The 19,630-nt window shown below is 44.1% G+C and overlaps 1 protein-coding gene across 2 annotated transcripts in view; it reads right to left on the bottom strand.

Moving 5' to 3' along the window:
- RFC1 (replication factor C subunit 1) overlaps window positions 1-19,630 on the bottom strand; it is an 83,689-nt gene that overhangs the window by 9,419 nt on the left and 54,640 nt on the right. For both annotated transcript variants that reach the window (XM_051842456.2, XM_070068123.1), the window contains 12 exons: window positions 18,912-19,019; window positions 16,171-16,350; window positions 14,149-14,253; window positions 10,505-10,904; window positions 9,689-9,798; window positions 6,889-7,003; window positions 4,217-4,308; window positions 3,899-4,036; window positions 3,708-3,803; window positions 3,476-3,574; window positions 1,645-1,799; window positions 1,403-1,520 (listed from right to left, as the gene is read on the bottom strand). In XM_051842456.2, coding sequence (XP_051698416.2) covers window positions 1,403-1,520; window positions 1,645-1,799; window positions 3,476-3,574; window positions 3,708-3,803; window positions 3,899-4,036; window positions 4,217-4,308; window positions 6,889-7,003; window positions 9,689-9,798; window positions 10,505-10,904; window positions 14,149-14,253; window positions 16,171-16,350; window positions 18,912-19,019 — 1,716 coding nt within the window. The remainder of the gene's footprint in view (window positions 1-1,402; window positions 1,521-1,644; window positions 1,800-3,475; window positions 3,575-3,707; window positions 3,804-3,898; window positions 4,037-4,216; window positions 4,309-6,888; window positions 7,004-9,688; window positions 9,799-10,504; window positions 10,905-14,148; window positions 14,254-16,170; window positions 16,351-18,911; window positions 19,020-19,630) is intronic.

Genomic DNA, 19,630 nt, shown 5'->3' on the forward strand with positions numbered 1-19,630 from the left:
GGGAGAGCCGGAAGAAGCTCCTGGCTTCTGATCGGTGCGGCTTCAGCCATTGCAGCCAACTGGGGAGTGAACCAGCGGATGGAAGACCTCTCTGTCTCTACCTCTCTCTGTAACTTTTCAAATAAATAAATAAATCTTAAAAAAAAAAAAAAAAAAAAAAAGAGGCAGGTCTTTTGGAAGCTCCTTGCTAATATACAGATCAATAATGCAGTACAAATAAGAACAAATAATACTCTCAATAATGAATGTTTGCCAAACTCTAGGGATTTTTAATAACTGTTTATTTGAAAAGTAAACTGACAGAGAGAAGAAAAGCAAGCAAGATCTTTTTTTTTTGGACAGGCAGAGTGGAAGTGAGAAAGGTCTTCCTTTGCCGTTGGTTCATCCTCCAATGGCCGCCATGGCTGGCGCACCGCGCTGATCCGATGGCAGGAGCCAGGTATTTATCCTGGTCTCCCATGGGGTGCAGGGCCCAAGTACTTGGGCCATCCTCCACTGCCTTCCCGGGACACAGCAGAGAGCTGGCCTGGAAGAGGGGCAACCAGGACAGAATCCGGCGCCCCGACAGGGACTAGAACCCAGTGTGCTGGCGCCGCAAGGCGGAGGATTAGCCTAGTGAGCCGCGGCGCCAGCCAAGATCTTCTATGGGCTGGTTTACTTCCCAAGTGACTGCAATGGTCAAGGCAGAGCCAGGCAAAGCCAGGAGCCAGGAACTCTGTCTGGGTCTCCCACATGAGAGGAAGGGGGCAATTACTTGAGCCATCATCAGCTGCTTTCTCAGGCACATTAGCAGGCAGTTGGATTGGAAGGGGAGCAGGTGGACTAGAACCGGCATTCATATGGGATAGCAACATCAGCAGCTTTTCTTTAACCCACTGTGGCACAATGCCGGCCTCAAGTCCAGCTTTTTAAACACAAAGTAGTGACCACAGAGTATTTTAATCTGGAACAGACTGTATTTTTGCCACGAGAGCCATCACGAAGTGCTGGTACTGTGGCACAGCAGGTTAAGCCACTTTCTGCAGTGCCAGTATCCCATATAGGCACAGGTTTGAGTCGTGGCTGCTCCATGTACTATCCGGCTCTCTGCTAATGTGCCTGAGAAAGCAGCAGAAGACGGCCCAAGTCCCTGGGCCTCTGCACCCAAGTGGGAGACTCGGAAGATGCTCCTGGCTCCTGACTTTGGCCTGGCCCAGTCCCGGTTGTTGCGGCCATTTGGGGAGTGAACTGACAGACAGAAGATCTCTCTCTGTTAACTCTGCCTTTCAAAAAACAGAACCTTGGGGGGGGGGGGGGGAGCCATCATGTTTATCTGGTATTTCAGACAATTAGAGGAGCAAAAACCGACTTCGTTCTCTTCAACAGAGCTGCACTTTCAGGACAGTCACAGTCCTGCGCTTACCTGTGTGGGCAGAAGGCTCCAGTTCTGCTTACTCCGGATCTGACTGTCCACCAAGTCACCATCACATATGCTATCCGCTGCTCGGCTTAAAAGCATCAAGTGCTTTTTCATGTCACCCCTGCAAGAGAGAACCAGTCTGGATAACACCTCCGTCTACACCCCACAGCCCTCTCTCCCGGTACCTGACCTTCGCAGTAATGGGAACATACTAAGCCTACCCCTTACTAGCTCTGGACACTCACCCTGCAGCTACAGGCTTCACATGTATGTAATTCTCCTGCACAAAGAGGGGTGCAATGGAATAATCATGGAAAAAGAGATCTGACTTGTCCATAAGTGACATGTGAGCAGTCTCCTCTCCAGCAGCAAACACTTTCCGGGCAACATCAAATGGGCCCTAAAAAGGAGGAGGAACACACCTATGAGCATGGCCAAACCCCACCACACTGACCACACCAAATGCCAATGAGGACATGGAGCAACAGAAAGGTGCATTGCTAGGGAGAGTGCAAACTGGTGCAGCCACTTTGGAGGACAATTTGGCAGCTTCCTATAAAACCAACAAACCGTCTTCCCATACAACCCAGCACCCACGCGTCCTGGTCGTTACCAAGTGAACTGAAAACTGCACCCACGCAAAATCCTGCAGACAGCTTCACTCATGAGCATTTAAAAAAAAAAAAAAAAAGCTGGAAGCAGTCAAGATGTCCTTTAGCAGGTAAATGGATAAAGTGAGCCACAGGCAGACAATGGAATACTACCCAATATTAATAATAATAATAAGAGCTATCAAGCCATGAATAGACATGAAGGAACCATAAATGCATAGTGGTGAAAGAAGTCAATCTGAAAAGGACATGAACTGTATGCTTATAATTATATGACATTCTGGAAAATGCAAAACTATAGAAATGGGAAAAAATTAGTGTTTGCCACTGGTTGGAGGAGAGCAGGGATGAACAGCTGGAGCACAGAGGAACTTTTTTTTTTTTTTTGGTAAGTTTATTTACTTACTTGAAAGACAGAGTGATCAACAGAGGACAGAAACAGAGATCTTCCATCACTGGTTTATTCCCCAAATGCACACCAACAGCCAGGGTAGAGCTAGGCTGGAACTCTACCTGGGTCTCCAATGCAGGTTACAGGAACCCACGCATATGGGCAAGCTTCCCCTGCCTCCCGGGCACATTAGTAGGAAGCAGAGATTCAAACCAGGCACTCCAATGAGGTTTTCAGGTGTCTCAAATGGCAGCCACTGTGCCACAAAATCCACCCCACACACAGTATTTTTATGGCAGTGAAACTACTCCGTGTGTCATACATTTCATCACACACTTGTCAAAACCCACAGAATGTTCAACACTGAATGAAGGTAAACTATGGGCCCTAAATGACAGTGATGTGTCAGCATCACATACAAAAGTAGCACTTGGATGCTGGAAGCTGACAGTGGGAGAGGCTGTGCCATGTGGATGGGGAATGGGCAGGGGATACAGGGCGAAGCTCTGTACCTTCCTCTCAATTTTGCTGTGAACCTAGAACTACTCTAAAAAAAATAAATAAATAAAGTACATTGGGCTCAGCATTGTGCATGTGGATTAAGATACCACTTGTGACACCAGTACCCCATATAGGGGCCAGTTAGAGTCCCAGCTGCTCCATTTCTGATCCAGCTCCCTGCTAATGTCCCTGGAAAAGCAGCAGAAGATGGCCCAAGTCCTTGGGCCCCTGCACTCATATGGGAGACCTGGATGAAGTTTTTGGTTCCTGGCTTTGGCCTGGCCCAGTCCTGGCCATTGCATAATTTGGGAAGTGAACCAGTGGATGGAAGATCCCTGTCTCTCCCTCTTTGTAACTCTGCCTTTCAAATAAATTTTTTAAAATAAAGATGAAACATTCATCTGAATCAGAACCATTTTCACTATCAGTCCATAAGACTTAATATAAATACCCACAGGTTCTACATGTGTATCAAGGGCTGTATTAACTATGAACTATTTTTATTAAGCTAGTATCTATAGAACTAGAAGTTTTTGGCTTGGCAAAGTAACTAAGACAAGAAATTTACTTTACCAGCTTGATGTCCTTTTTGGCCCTATGAGAATCAGCCTTGGCCTGGTCATAGGTTAGTGCCTTACTTCGTGCACACCACATACTCAGATTGTGCAAAACCTAAAAGAATCAGAAATGAGACAATGTCAAGACAAGAAAGTACTGCCACACCGCTTTGTGGCAAGGCTGAGGCATTAATTCAAAAGAATCCACAATTAATTCTAAAGAATCATGTAACAAATATTTAATTTACCTGTCTGATATCCTGATTGGCTCCCAAAATTATTTCATTCATAGCCGGAGGGGGGATCTTTAAACCCTCTTTAAACGCAATAGACATCATAGCGCCCTGAAATTGACAATGGAGAGAATCATCCAGGATTTCTGTCAGATACTTTTGAATAAATAGAATAGCATGATGGGAAAAAAAGTTCAATCACATACCTTAATCTGTTCAACCCGAGGTCTTTGAAAACGAAGATCAAAACAATAATGGACCAAAGAGCGAATCTTGGGATGATTTCTATCATTGCACATACAAATAATGGGAATTTTAGTATGTTTTATCAGGCCAATTAATTCCTAAAAGGCAAATTTACAACAAATTATTTTTTAAAGTAACAAGTATCACACAATGTATTTTGTTTTTAAAATCTCTTCAGCAATATGCCTGAACTGCCATTAGTATTGGGGCAGAATTAAATGCTACCCGAAGTCTAAAACTCAACAGCATACAACTGCCACACACGGAGCTCTCCTGACCTGAATTCCTCCCCTGTCTTCATTGCCAGCCATGCCATCCACTTCATCCATGATGAGAGCATGTTTCACGCTTCCTGAAGGGGCTGCTCCACCTGACCCAGGGTGAGAAGCAGTGGGATGGGACAAAAACATCTTATAAAATAACATGCTTCAAGAACTGCTGCTTTACAGAAAACTTTACAACACATTTTAAACTCCCAAAGCGCCAGGAGAATGCAGGAAAAGACTGCTCCTTCCCACTCCTTCACCCCGTACCTGGTTTCCCTGCCCAGAGGCAGACATGAGTCTCTTAAATATTCTTTAAAAAATACCATATTAAAAACCTGCGGGGCCAGTGCTAAATTCCCAACTGCGATGTCAGCATCCCATATCGGAATGCTGGTACAAACTGCTACGTATCCAACCCAGCTCCCTGCTACTATGCCTGGGAAAGTAGTGGAATGCCTGGGCCCCTGGCCTCAACCGTTGTTGTCATTTGGGGAGTGAACCAAGAGATGAAAGTTAGTTCTTTCTCTCATACTTTCTTTTTACCTTTCAAATAAATAAAAGTAAAATCTTTGTGCAAACTGTTAAAATCTTACTTAGTATAGAGTTGATCTTCTGTATATAAAGATAATTAAAAATGAATCTTAATGAAGAATGGGATGGGAGAGGGAACAGGAGGTGGGATGGTTTGGGGGTGGGAGGGCGGGTATGGGGGGAAGAACCGCTATATTCTAAAAACTGTACCTATGAAATCTATATTTATTAAATAAATGCTTTCTAAAAAACAAAAAAGAGTAAAACCTTTAAAAAAAACTATGTGCATTTGTCATGTAATATATTTTAGTTATTTGTTCCTTATTTATAAATATAGTATACTCTTTTAAGGGAATTTCATATTCCATTTTATAAATATATTATTTACTTAATCATTATTGATGAAATATAATGTTTAAGAGTTTGCTATCATAGGTCATACTAGATATGTTTGTAATCTGTGTGTGTGTGTGAGAGAGAGAGAGAAGAGAGAGTGAGAAAGGGAGGAGACATACATCATTCGCACATATACAGGTATAATAACTAAATTCCAGGAACAGGAATTTCTGGACTAGAGAGTATATATAAGAAGACTTAAAAAGAAAATTTATTTTTAAACCAGAGTTACAGAAAGAGGGGGAAAGAGAAAGACACAGCCATTTTCCATCGCTGGCTCACTCCTCATATGGCTACAATAGCCAGAGCTGGGCCAGGCCAAAATCAGGAATCAGGAGTCTCATCTGGGTCTCCCATGTCACCTGTGGCAGGGGCCCAACCACTTGGGCCATCTGATACTGCTTTTCCCAGGCGATGAGTAGGAAGCTGGATCTGAAGCAGGGCAATCGGGCATGAACTGGTGCCCACACGGGATGCTGGCACCGCAGGCGGTGGCTTTTCCCCACTACTACGCAACACCGGCCCATAACATGACTTTGAGGGATACCAATTTACACTCCTACGAGCCATGTGCAGGAGTAACATTCCCTGAGCAACTTCTTTCACACAATGACTTTCTACCACTGAAAGCACCAAGAATCCAAGTGAACAAGCAGCCAGTATAGGCTCTAAATACACACTGTTCAGGCCTTAACCAGGCATCTTATTTTCCCCATGTTCTCTGGTCACAGAGAAGCACTGGCTACAACCTGAAACACAGCAGGCACTCCCACACTGGGCCTCTGTTTCTCTTCTGCAGTGATCCTTCAGTCTTCACGCCTTTCAAATAGATTTCACCCATTCACCTGGAGCTTATCCAAATGCCCAAAGACAATGAACTATGTCTTCACCTACATACGTTGTTACCTCACTCATCACTCTGCATTAGGTTTTGATTCCTCCCCTCCTCCCCTCACTCTGCATTAGGTTTTGATTCCTCCTCCTCCCCTCCCCTCCCCTCCCCTCCCCTCCCCTCCCCTCCCCCCCTTCCTCCCTTCCTCCCTCCCTCCCTCCCTCCCTCCCTCCCTCCCTCCCTCCCTCCCTCCCTTCCTTCCTTCCTTCCTTCCTTCCTTCCTTCCTTCCTTCCTTCCTTCCTTCGAGTCACTTGCAAATCCTCTAACACTAAATGAATGAAGCATAAACACATTCATGTATACATTTTTATCCCGTTTTCAGAAACTTCTCAGACCTAAAGAGAAGGTTAACTGCTGCTCTATACGAGTTAGGTCAGGGGGCACGGGCACTTGGCGTAGCACTTAGGACACTGCTTGGGATGCCTGCATCCCACTGGGGAGTGCTTGAGTTCCAGTCCTGGCTCTGCTCCCAATTCCAGCTTCCTGGGAATTCCTGTATCCTGGGAAGCAGCAGGTGGTGGCTCAAGTTCTTGGATCCCTGGCTCCCTCTCAATGTGAGAGACCCGGATTGAATTCTAGTCTCTCAGCATCAGCCTGGCCCAGCCCCAGCTGTTGCATACATTTGGGAAACAAACCAGCAGATGAGAGATCTCTGTCTCTCATTCTCTCGCTACCCCATCTGCCATCCAAATAAAATTAATTGTGTTAAAAAAAAAAAAGCAGTTATATTAAAGGCCTTCCTTATTCTCGTTAGCCCCAGTATTCAATAGAGTGCTTACCAAATAGTAGTGTTAATGTTACTAAATACTGAAATTGTTTTTCTTATATAACAATCACCACAAAACAGTTCAAAACACCACATACTTGAATAAAAGCCTTTGATGCTGGTATTATTCAGTGATTCAGCAACAACTGCCTTCAGACTATTCTTACTCCGTGTGTCACTTGCATTCAGCTCCACGTAGCTGTATCCCAATTCCTAGTCAAAATATCGGAAATCATTAGGTTATAATGTAAATTATTTCCCCTCTCTCAGAAACTGTCAAGGAAGAAAGAGGGCAACAAAAAATTACATAAAGAACAATGGGTAAAATAGAAAGTATGATACTAACTAAGAGATTAACTTTAAGATGCCTCACCACATTAGACACTTTAAATATATCACAGGAATACACACAGCACACACATACAAACACACACGTCTTAAAATCATAGCTGAGGGGGTCACAGTTAACCCTCTACCTGCGGTGCCAGAATCCCATATGGGCCCCAGTTTTAGTCCCTGCTGCTCCACTTCTGATCCAGCTCTCTGCTATGGCCTGGGAAAGCAGCAGAAGATGGCCCAAGCGTTTGGGCCCCTGCACCTGCATGGGAGACCCAGAAGAAGCTCCTGGCTTCAGATCAGCTCAGCACCAACAACTGTAGCCATTTGGGGACTGAACTAATGAAGGAAGATTCTCTCTCTCTCTCCTTCTCCCTCTCCCTGTCTATAACTCTACCTCTCAAATAAATAAAATCTTTAAAAAATAAAATCGTAGCTGGTAAATCTCATCTGAAGAATATAACTAAATATGCAAGTGTCTTCAGTTTCTTTCCAAAAGTGATACAGAGGCCGGCGCCGCGGCTCACTAGGCTAATCCTCCGCCTTGCGGCGCTGGCACACCAGGTTCTAGTCCCGGTCGGGGCGCCGGATTCTGTCCCGGTTGCCCCTCTTCCAGGCCAGCTCTCTGCTGTGGCCAGGGAGTGCAGTGGAGGATGGCCCAAGTACTTGGGCCCTGCACCCCATGGGAGACCAGGATAAGTACCTGGCTCCTGCCATTGGATCAGTGCGGTGCACCGGCAGCAGCGCACCGGCCGCGGCGGCCACTGGAGGGTGAACCAACAGCAAAGGAAGACCTTTCTCTTTCTCTCTCTCTCTCACTGTCCACTCTGCCTGTCAAAAAAAAAAAAAAAAAAAAAAAGTGATACAGAGAATTCAATATAATCATCACATGAACTCAATAACAAATAATTAACTTATTTTAAGATAATACAAAGTAATTTTTGTCTCTTCAAAATAAATTAGAAAGTTAAATCACTCTTTGTCAAACTATTCCAACATACAATTTTCCTCTCAAGTCAGAAATATTCAAGTTATCCTGATTCATTTCCCAAAACAGATCAGATTATAAAATGCCTTCTCAAAAAAAGCAAAGATAATAATAAAAGGAGAGGGGCTGGCGCTGTGGTGTAAAAGGTAAAGCCGCTGCCTGCAGTGTCAGCATCCCATATGGATGCTGGTTCGAGACCTGGCTGCTCCACTCCCGATCCAGCTCTCTGCTATGGCCTGAGAAAGCAGCAGAAGATGGCCCAAGTCCTTCCTTGGGCCCCTGCACCAGCGTGGGAAACCCAGAAGAGGCTCCTGGCTTCAGATGGAAGACCCCCCCCCTTGGCCTCTCCTCTCTCTGTGTAACTCTGACTTTCAAATAAATAAATCTTTAAAAAATAATAATAAAAGGAGAAAAGAATCCCATTCATAATTGTGGAGACTAGGAAAAAATACCGTTCTGCTTTTCTAAGAGTCATGTCAGCACTCAGAAAGCTTTGGAGGAGCAGGTGTTTAGCACAGAAATCGGGATGCCTGCTTTCTACACTACAAGTCTGACTGCTGGCTCCAGACGCTGACTCCAGCTTCTTGCTAACACAGACCCTTGAAGATAGCAGTGATGACTCACGCAATTGGGCTCCTGCCACCCACACAGACACCTGACTTGAGTTCCTGGATGCTGGCTTCAAGGCCAGCCCTGCCCCAGCTCCAGCCCAAGCCACTGTTGGAATCTGAGATGGAAGTTCTCTTGCTGTTAAATAAAACTTTTTTTTTTTTTTTTAAGTTTCGTTTTGGATTTTCAGGCCAGGGTTGCTAAACCTGTATCTGTAAGATAATATACTCGAGTGCTTATTAGCACACTGACTGGCTCATTAGTCTTTCCCTTATCCACAGTGTCGCTTCCAACGTTCTGATTATCTGTGCTCAAACATGGTCCAAAATATTAAATGGAAAATTTATACGCCACTCTGAGCAGTGTGAGGAAATCCTGTACCAAGCTCAATTCCACCAAGTACATGAATCATCCCTTTGTCCAGTGTATCCATGCTCTATATGCTACCTGCCTATTAGTCCCTTGGTAGCAGTCTTGGCTATTAGATTAACTGTCACAATATCACAGGGTTTGTGTGCAAGTAACCCTTATTTTACTTAATAATGGCCCCAGGACAGAAGGGTAAGAATGCAAAGGAGGCACCAGGACATAAAACATGGAAGGACAGGTGAAATCTGGTGCTGTGTGGCAATGCCACCAGACACAGAAGATAAAGCACAATATATACATATATACGCACTTCTGTTCTGTCCTTAGTTTCAAGCATCTGTTAGGGGTCTTGGCACATGCCCCCCGTGGATCTAGGGGGAGGGTTGGGGAAGACCACTATGTTATAATAATGAATATCTTAAAAAGGACGAAAATGATAACCATCACCAGAACCAAAGCTAATTCTGAAGGTTTCTTTTCAGGAAAGTATTTACAGCAGGTTCAAATTCACACATTCACACACACACACACACACACACACACACGCTCATGCACGCATTTACCTGCTGCACACTGCTCTACAACACAGCACTCACCTGACACACCAGAGAAGCCGTGGTGGTTTTGCCAACACCTGGAGGGCCTGAGAGCAATGCTGCTTTAAAACTGGAGCCATCATCTTTGCCGGCAAATTTACCATACTTTGCTGGAAGGAAATGAGAAGTCTGGAGTGTTAATCTGAATCACTAACAGAAGTTTAGGAATGGCAGTGATCGTCACAAACATGACACAGAGATCAGCCCTCCAGTTTCATCCTAAATTTGCAGAATATTTTCTACAAATCATAAACAAGAGCTTCCAAAGTGCTTAATGAAATCCTTCCCCCTACCTCACCTCCACCCAAAATAAAAAACCACAATTGGTTCATTTTAAAATTCTGCATGGGCTCAGATCCCACCCTCACCTCTGGAAGTAGTTTAGTTGAGACTTTACCCCTCTGTGCCTGTCTCCTCCTCTGTAAAATGGAACAGTGACATAGCTGGTAGGGACACTGAGAGGATCAAAGTTCTGAGAGCATGCTGATCGGCATCCTCCATAAATATTAACAAGCATGGGGCCAGTGCTATCCGTTCCTCCAGGGATATGAGCTCACACCTGTGTTACCCCTGACCACACCCCTCCTTCCCCACAGCACCCTGTACTTCGCCCTGTAACAGTGGCTGGCACAATACATCTAATGGGCTCCCATGCCTCCCCGACTGTGTTTCGTTCACAACAGCACCTGGCTCAGAGCACACTCTCAATAACTGCTTGCTGGTAAGTGAATGAACAATTATTTTCACACATTTGGCACAAGCAAGCAATTACGCATTGACAGACACACAGAGAAATGAGTCAAGTGGTACAATCACCATGTTTTTTCTCTTCAGGAGAACTCTTGTGCCAGTTTCGGAGCCAGCGTAGGAGTTTGTTGGCACAGCTCTGGTCACCTTGCTGTCCAATTATGCTCTTGAGTGAAGTTGGCTTATACTTATCTACCCAGAGCAAATTTTCCAGTTTGTTTCCACTGCTGCCATCCGCCACATTCCCAGTGCTGCTGTCAGCAGGCGGCTCCTCAGGCACCTGCTCCTGGAAGTCCAGCCCTCTCCGAAACACACTTGCTTCCTTTTTTGCTGACTTTATAGAGCTGTCCCTTTGAGGAGTCAGCCTGCTCTTTTTAGATTCTGATTCCTTCTTAGTTGGACTGCTTTTTCTTTTCCCTTGGTTATTTTTTTGGGGTGTTTTCTCCAATTTGGACTTTTCTTTCTTCATCTTAAAAAGTGGAAAAGGGGGAAAGAAATCTGATGAGACACACAGATTACCACGCCAAGACATCCAAGTGAGTTACTCAGCCTGGTTTGGTCTTTTCACAATGGGCACTGCAGTGTATGACAAGCATCCCCTTCCAAATTCCATAAAAATCACCAACAAGCACACTGAAAAGCACCCAACTGCAACTGTGAAAAACAACAGGGGTTGGCACTGTGGCATAGCAGGTAAAGCCACTGCCTGCAGTGCCAGCATCCCATATGGGCGCCGGTTCAAGTCCCTGCTGCTACACTTCCAATCCAGCTCTCTGCCATGGCCTGGGAAAGCAGTAAAAGATGGCCCAAGTCCTTGGGCTCCTGCACCCACATGGGAGACCTGGAGCAAGCCCCTGGCTCCTGACTGTGTCTGCGCAGCTCTGGCCTCTGTGGCCAACTGGGGAGTGAACCAGCAAATAAAAGACCTCTCTTTCTCTCTGCCTCTCCTTCTCTCTCTGTGTGTAACTCTTTCAAATAAAATAAATAAATCATTTTTTTTTAAATGACAACAAATTTTTTTAAAGGAATAAATTTTAGTTCGAAAATGCAGAGTAAAAGGCTAAGAGATTTTTGTTTCAAAGTTCCCTGATGAGTTAAAAGTTAATACCTCCATAAAAACTTCTACGGAAATGTTCATGGCAGCATTAGCTTACATATTATAGCCAAAAGATGGAAGCAAATGTCCATCACCTGATGAATGGATACACAAAATGTGGTATCTCAACACAACAGACCATTATGCATCCATAAAATGATGATACCTGCTACAACACAGGTGAGCCTTTAAAATATTACGCTAAAGGAAAGAAGCAGGACAAAAGGACGTACCATATGATTCTATTTATAAGCAATGTCCAAAACAGGCAAATCCTTAGTGATAGAAAGTAGAGAGTGTGTCAGGAGGGAGCTATGGGAAGGGGTAAGAGACTGCTAAGTGACATAGCTGCTTTTCTGAGTGATGAAGATGTTCTGGAACTAGTTAGTGCTGATGGCTGCCCATTCTTGTGACTACACTAGAAACCACTGACTTACATACTTTAAAAAGGCAATTATGGAATGTGAATAGTATCTCAAATTTTTTTTTAATTAGTGCCTCTTTAAGCAGTGGCTGCTAAAACTCGTGTATGAATATTTGAAGAGAAATCAGACACTGGCATAACCTTATAGTATCTACCCAGGATAGTTATCAATTACAAGGAGAAAACAGTCACTACAGTCACTTTCTTAGTGGAGAAACCCAGCAGCCATCATCTGAACCCAGTGGTCAAGTTCATCATGACCAAAACAAGGCTTTATGACATCAGGTGCACGGGGTATGACTCACTGAGAAGCACACAGTATCACTTCTGTGGTATTCTTGTCAAAAATGAACACTCTCAGTCTAATCACAACAGAGACCCTGAGAGACATTCTACAGAACTGACCAACACTCATCAAAAATGTCAAATTCACCAACAAAAATACAAATAAAAAGGAGAAGACTGAATAACTGTCACAGACTGGAGGAGACTAACACACTCAGTGCAGTGTGAGAAACTGGGACAGAAAGAGGTCAAGAGGGCAAAATGAATAATACGTGTGGTTTATGGTCCAGAAAATGGTATGATGCTGATTTCTTATTTACAAGTTCCTGTTATAACAGGACTGTTGTTACACAATCAAATCATTCCCAAGACTTTTTCCTAATGGCATAAACTAGGTAGACCTCTTGTTTCTTGGGTGACAGAGCTAGAGACACCAACCTTGAGACGCTGACAATCTAGCGTCCATCACGTGGAAAAGACTGGTGAATGCCAGGAAGGAATGAGGCTGACACAGGGAGAAACAGAGAGATGGACAAGGAAAGAGTCCTGAAAGCACTGTAGTCCTGGACCCAGGACCAGGGATCTAAGGATCCTGATCCCTAGACCAGACCCACCCTGCCCACAGTTTACCACGTGAGCCAACATATTCTTACACATGCTACAACTAAAATAAGCTGTTTCAGTCGGATCTGAAAAAGCCCTAAATAGTTTTAATTAAACATGAATTTAGGTGCCAGCGCTGTGGCGTAACAAGTGAAACTGCCACAGCTCCAGCTGTTGTGGCCAATTGGAGAGTAAACCAGCAGATGGAAGACCTCTCTATCTCTCTGTCTCCCATTCTGTGTAACTTTGACTTTCAAATAAATAAATAAATGCTTTTAAAAAAATGAATTTATTGGAGCTAGTATTGTACTGTATCAAGTAAAGCAGCCACCTATGACGCCAGCATTCCATATGGGCACTGGTTTTGAGACCTGGCTGCTCCACTTCCAATCCAGCTCCCTGTTACTGCACCTGGGAAAGCAGTGGAAGACAGACCACGTGTTTGGGCCCCTGCACCCAAGTAGAAGACCAGGAAGAAGTTCCTGGCTCCTGGCTTCAGCCTAACACAGCCTTGGTCATTGCAGCCATTTGAGGAGTGAACCAGCAAATAGAAGATCCTTCTCTCTCCCTCTGTAACTCTACCTTTCAAATAAATAAGCAATAACTTTTTTTAAAAAATGAATTTATCATGCTGATATCTATAACACATCCTTTAAAGAACTCTTAAGTAAAAACTTTTGTGTAACGTCAATGAAAGAATACAGAAGATGGGGCCTGCACTGTGGCCACCCACAGCGCCTGCATGTGGTCACCAGTTCAAGTCCCAGCTGTTCCTCTTCCAATCCAGCTCTCTAATGGTCTAGGAAGGCAGTGGAAGATGGCCCAAGTGCTTGGGCCCCTGTACGCACATAGGAGATCTGGAAGAAGCTCCTGGCTCCTGGCTTCAGATCAGTTCAGCTCAGGCCATTACGGCCATTTGGAGAGTGAACCAGCGGATGGAAGACCTTTCTCTCTGTCTCTCCCACTCTTCATCTGTAATTCTACCTCTCAAATAAAATAAAAATCTTAAAAAAAAAAAAAAAAAAGACTTCAGAGGGAAAGTCCAATAAACAAAACATAAATGGAAATCTACCACCTAGCCCAATTCTCTCTCTTCAAATTCCTTTGAGAAATGAAAAGGAATATACCCAAGAAGACATCCTAAAGCAGAGTCCTTCGGCCAAGAGGATGTGAGAGAAGTTCCCTGCGGTAGATGGAAGCTTCATCTTTTAGGCAACAGGCCTGCACCCACACAAGGTATGACTGTGTGAAACAGGCAAGTTTCTAAACAGCAACTTAAATAAACCAAGCTCATTTTTCACAAACCTCAGCTTCAACGGCTATTTCGTACTTGGACTTCTTCCCTGGCATAGTTCGAATCAGATTCAGTAGGCCATCTTCATCAATAATGTTTGTTCCCAAGGCTGCTGCCTGTTCATCAGAAAATACAAATTGTCAAAACTACAAATTAACTATTCCTTTCTATAACAAAAATTCCAGGCTCTATTGGTAGTGAAAAAATACCTTTGTAAGTCAGATAAAACTGGAATACCAAGCAAATACCAAAAAAAACCCACATTCATTGAACAGTATCATTATTAGAATGACACATTCCCTAAGAGTGACAGACTGGTCACTTTAGTGTCACATCTCTGGATGGCTTCAGCTTTCCTCCCCTGGAAAGGGAAAAGCCCCTAGGGCCTAAATCCAGCTCTTCATATCCCCTCCCATGACTGACTCACAGGGTAACATTTCCCACCACCTGCTTCCCTGCCAGCACAACTCCAAAGTGTCTGTCTCCCAGTGATGGACCACGTCTGGTCTAAGACAATCAGGCATCGATTCTCCCAGCCTCACTTTAGTCCTGGATGCCATGTGACAGCTCCAGCCAATGAGGCCCAGGTGCACTTCTTCAAGAGGCACTGCTGGAAAAACTCTTGTGCAGCCAGTCCCAGCTATTATGACATCTTGCCACTGCTCTCTTTCCTGCTTTGAACGCAGACCCGAAATGCCTAGAGCTCCAGCTAGCTGACAACCACAAGACCACGCGTGAAATGAGAGCTAACACACTAAGAGCGAGAGAGGCGGGAGCGGGAACTCGCCTAGCACAGCCACATTACTGAGCTGCTGAAATACCCTCAGCATGAAATTCTTGCCAGATGAGGAAAATTAGCAGCTGTTCGTTTAAACCATGAATGGCTGAGTATTCTGTTACTTGCAGCTAAACAGAACCCTACCTGACAGACCTGTTTCTTTCTTTCCCTAAGAGTTCTGCTACGGTGTGGATTTGGTTTGATGCCTCTAAGGTACACGTGTTGGGAGGGTGATTCTCTGGGGGGCAGTACCAGGAATTGGTGTGCAATTTTTCAGACGTGGGGCCCAGTGGATGTGGTCCTTTGGTCAATGGGGGTATGCTCTCGCTCAAAGGGGTTTAGGTGCTTCTCCTGGAGCCCAGTGGGTTCTCACTAGCACAGGTAGTTCTAAAAGCCTAAGCCTGGCCCAGCCCATCTCTCTAGCTTCCTATTGCAGATGGGATCCTTCCTCCTGGGTGCACTCTGCCACCTGCCATGGGGCTCACACTACAGTCATGCTGCTTGGCCTTTCAGCCTCCAAAATCGTGAGCTACATAAACCTCTGTTCCTTATTAAGTTAGTCACCTTGACTCTTTTGTTACATAAACAAAACATGGACTAAGACAAGTTTCCAATATAAAAAAATTAAGATGGGGGCCAGCATTGTGGCATAGCAGGTAAGGCCACCGCCTGTGATGCCAGCATCCTATATGGGCACAGATTCCTGTCCTGGCTGCTCCATTTCCGATCCAGTTCTCTGCTAATGACCTAGGAAAGCAGGGAAGATGGCCCAAGTGCTTGGGCCCCTACTACCCACATGGGAGACCCTAAAGAAGCTCCTGGCTTTGGCCTGGCCTAGCCCCAGCTGTTGTGGCCATCTGTGGAGTGATCCAGTGAATGGAAGACTTCTCTCTCTGTAATTCTTTCAAATAAATAAATAAATCTAAAAAAATTAAGATAGAGTACACCATGGCATATAAAGGAATACTTAGGACTAGAAGAAAAAGAAAATTGCAATTGTTTCCATCTTCAAAAAAAAAAAAAAAAAGAATTAAACTAGAAGACAACTAAGCAAGTAAACAGGAACTGTGCCTTCAATTAAGAAACCAGGCTCCTGGGGTCTGAGCCAATGACACTTCTGTAGGAAGGAAATAACATAAGGAAGAAATTACTTTTCCATTTTTTCTTCACTTCAAGGGCAACATTACAAACGGTTGCATCGCAGTGTGCCAAGCCACGCAGGCGTGCCATGTGCGGAGAGCACAGCGGGACCTACCTTATCACTCTTGGACTGTCCACTATCACGACCCATGACAAGGTAGTTTGTCTTCTTGCTGACATTCCCTGTTACTTTCCCTCCGTAACGTTCAATTAGAGACTTGGCCTCTTCTCGTTCAATGGACTCCAGCACTCCTGTGATTACAAACGTAAGGCCTTCCAAGCAATTTTCAGCTCCCTAAAAACCAGAATGTTCAAGCAGAGAGGAAATTACATAGTAGCTTTCCAAAGAAAAATTTGGCATCAAAACTGCAGGAAGTTGATTTTTGTCTCTTGACATCATGAATATCCTCAGCATGAAAAATTTGCTGGAAACTTACAGCATGTAAGTAGAACTGAAACTAAATCCTAAAACACTCTCATACAGCCAACATTTAATAAGCTATGAAGTTAGCAATGGCAAACATATCCACCACTGGTAGCAAAGCTCACAAAAATTATTCATGCTATTTTTTGCTATGTTTTTTACATTTAAACTACTAAATTGCATACTTTAAGTAAACAACCAAATGTAATCTACCTACTGTTGTTAAATACGTTTTTTTTTTTTTTAATTTAATGAGCATAAATTTCCAAAGTACAGCTCATGGACCACAATAGCCTCCTCCCCGCCGTATCTTCCCTCCCAACCACAACGCTCCCCTCTCCCACTCCCTCTCCCCTTCCCCTTCACATCATGATTAATTTTCAATTATCTTTATATACAGAAGATCAATTTAGCATATGTTAAGTAAAGATTTTAAATAAGGAAAGTTTTGACTCTGAAAAGCAAAACTAGTCTGTGCACTCGTGCTTCTCTCTGCTTATTACAGCAGTAAGTCTAACATCTTGCTAGTTACCCATGACAAGATCACATCATCTCTTGACTGGAAAGATTAACTCAGATAATACAAGAGCTATTGCCAAAGAGAGCTGGATGGGGAAGATATTTAACTGTAACTGCAACTGCGCATAGCTATAAACTAAAAATTTTACAATAGGTCAATAAAATTGTACAACCAAGTATATATGACACTCCAAATTACTTATCACTCTTTGAATAGGGAACTAGATCAAAAGACTTAAAATAGGCTTAAAAAGAGCAAAACAATACTCAAAGACTGCCCTAATACAAATTCAATCCTTCGTTACTCCAGGCAAAGAACTTTTCTTGGAAGACAAAGAGATATAACCATGAATCTGCTAAAAAGTTTCACTAACAACATCTCAAGATCCCTTAAAGCCTTCAAGTTATAAGATTGAAGTGATCTCCTGTAACTCCCTAAGAACTGAAATCCTTGTAACAATTCAAAACAATCCTGGAAAATGCCACATGCAAGCCTCTCTATTCCCCCATCCCAGTCATCTCTTGTCTCCCGAATCATCACCCACTTTGGCTCTGCAAGTCATCTTACTTATCCAAATCTGGTACTTCCAGCACTGTCACCAAACCCGTCCATTCCACAACAACTCCACAGCTCTCACTGCAGGAATGGCAAACATCCAATATTCTCAACCTCTTCTCCAACATTCCCTCTTACACCTTGCCCTCCCTGAAACCTGGCTGTCCCCTACAGACACCGCTTTGTCTGACATCCTCTCCAGCAGAGACTTGGTGTGAGTCTCTCCCACACCAGGCACAGTAGAGGAGGCTAGACTGGCATCATTCTCTTGCCTCCAATAGAATCCACTGGCCCCTTGAGTGTCACTCCTTCCTCCACCCCCACTTCCCAACGACACCATCCTTACCCTCTCCTTGTGAAGGGAACTACTAATCTTCATATGTAGCTATGCTTACCAAGCAACACGAAAATTAAATATACATACACATTAAAGATGTATCTTTCCTTCCCTTCTCACCTTCTGAGAACTCTCCACTGCATGTGATTATCCTTCTCATTCTGGTATTAACTTCATTCTTTCTGGTGGGACCCATCCCATAAGCAAAAATCATATTTTAAGTATCTCTACCATAAAATATTCGTATTTCCCCCCTAAATCCCACCTAGCTAAAAGTCCTCTCCTCTCCCTTTCACAATCAAACTTACCAAAACTATTATCTACTTACCCCGTCTCCATTTTATCTCTGCACACTCTTCAACCCACTTCTATCACTATTAAAACTCCTTCTCTTAGGCAAAATGGGTCCTTCAAGAGGTGGCCTGACTAACACCTGCAGCCACTCTCATCCCACTGTAACGTGGTCCCACGGTCACTATGCTCCACTATGCTCCACCCGCATCACTCTTCTTCCAGTTCTTCAAACATACCACACAAGATCCTGCCCACGGCAGGACACCACACATGCTGGGTCCTCTGCCCAGATCACTGTGTCATCACCATCTCTTCACGGTGGTTCCCATTCACTCTTCAAGCCTCCATGTAAATATCACTTACTCTGCCTGCCCCACTGAGAGCCAGGGTCCTCTGCTGTCCTAAAGCCATCTTGGGCTTTCCCCTCACAGCATATAGGACAATTATAATTAAGCAATTATTCTTTTAATGTTTGTTTCCTTAAACCACAAGTGCCACAGAAGTAAAAAGCCATTAGTCTTGCCACTTGTATATTCTCAGAGCATAGCCTCTCCAGGGCTACTTGCTGTTGACAGGAAAATTCTCCTAAGTATCGAGCAGTGGTTCACAATGTGAGGCAATGCCCACGTCGATGGGCACAGTGCCTGAGGCCTCCCTTGCTCCTGCGCACTAATTCTCTGCTGCTGTGAGCATGACGAGCACACCCAGGGCTCTCGGCACTCTTACCTTCGGAATTTCTTTGGAGCCCAGAGCTTTGGGACCTTCTCGGTTTAAGTAGCTTCGATAAGCTTGATAATTAGTGCGCTTCTTTTCAGAATCTTCAGGACTTATAGACTTGGGGAAAGGAAAAGAAGAGTGAAAACTTCATGCAAATTTCATAGTATGTATCTACAAATATTAAAGTCACTTCTGTGCTTAGTCATGAAATGAACAGCTTTAACTATTCAGGTACGCCTCCAATTACAGATGCCCGACTTACAAGCCCTGCTGCATCTGCCCTTCTCGACACCGTCCACTCTCTAACGGCACATACCTCAGGGCGGATCAAGGGCAAAAGACCAGGGCTAGTTCCAAGCAAAGAACTAAGAAAAGGGTTTTCTTTTAGAAGCGTGTATGAATCTTAAATTCTATTCCAATGTCTATCCATATTTATTTTAAAAGAAAAGTAAATATCTCCCCAAATACAGCTCATCAGGCAAGATTTCCCAAGTTTATCCTATGACCCTGCACAGCCCTAAACCAGTCCCCTACATCCCTGAGGAGATAAGCACCCCAGTCAGAGATGCGCAGGCTCCAGGTTAACAGCCAGCTCAAAGAAAGCCAATCGGCTCTAGAACACATATACACTTCACTCCCTGCTAGCATAAGCTTTCCCACTGATTTGAATTCTCTTTAGGATGTCACCATAGGAAAACCATAGGAAAATTTTCAAACAACATATCCCA

This window comes from Oryctolagus cuniculus, chromosome 2 (assembly GCF_964237555.1).
Source record: "Oryctolagus cuniculus chromosome 2, mOryCun1.1, whole genome shotgun sequence".
NCBI lineage: Eukaryota > Metazoa > Chordata > Mammalia > Lagomorpha > Leporidae > Oryctolagus > Oryctolagus cuniculus.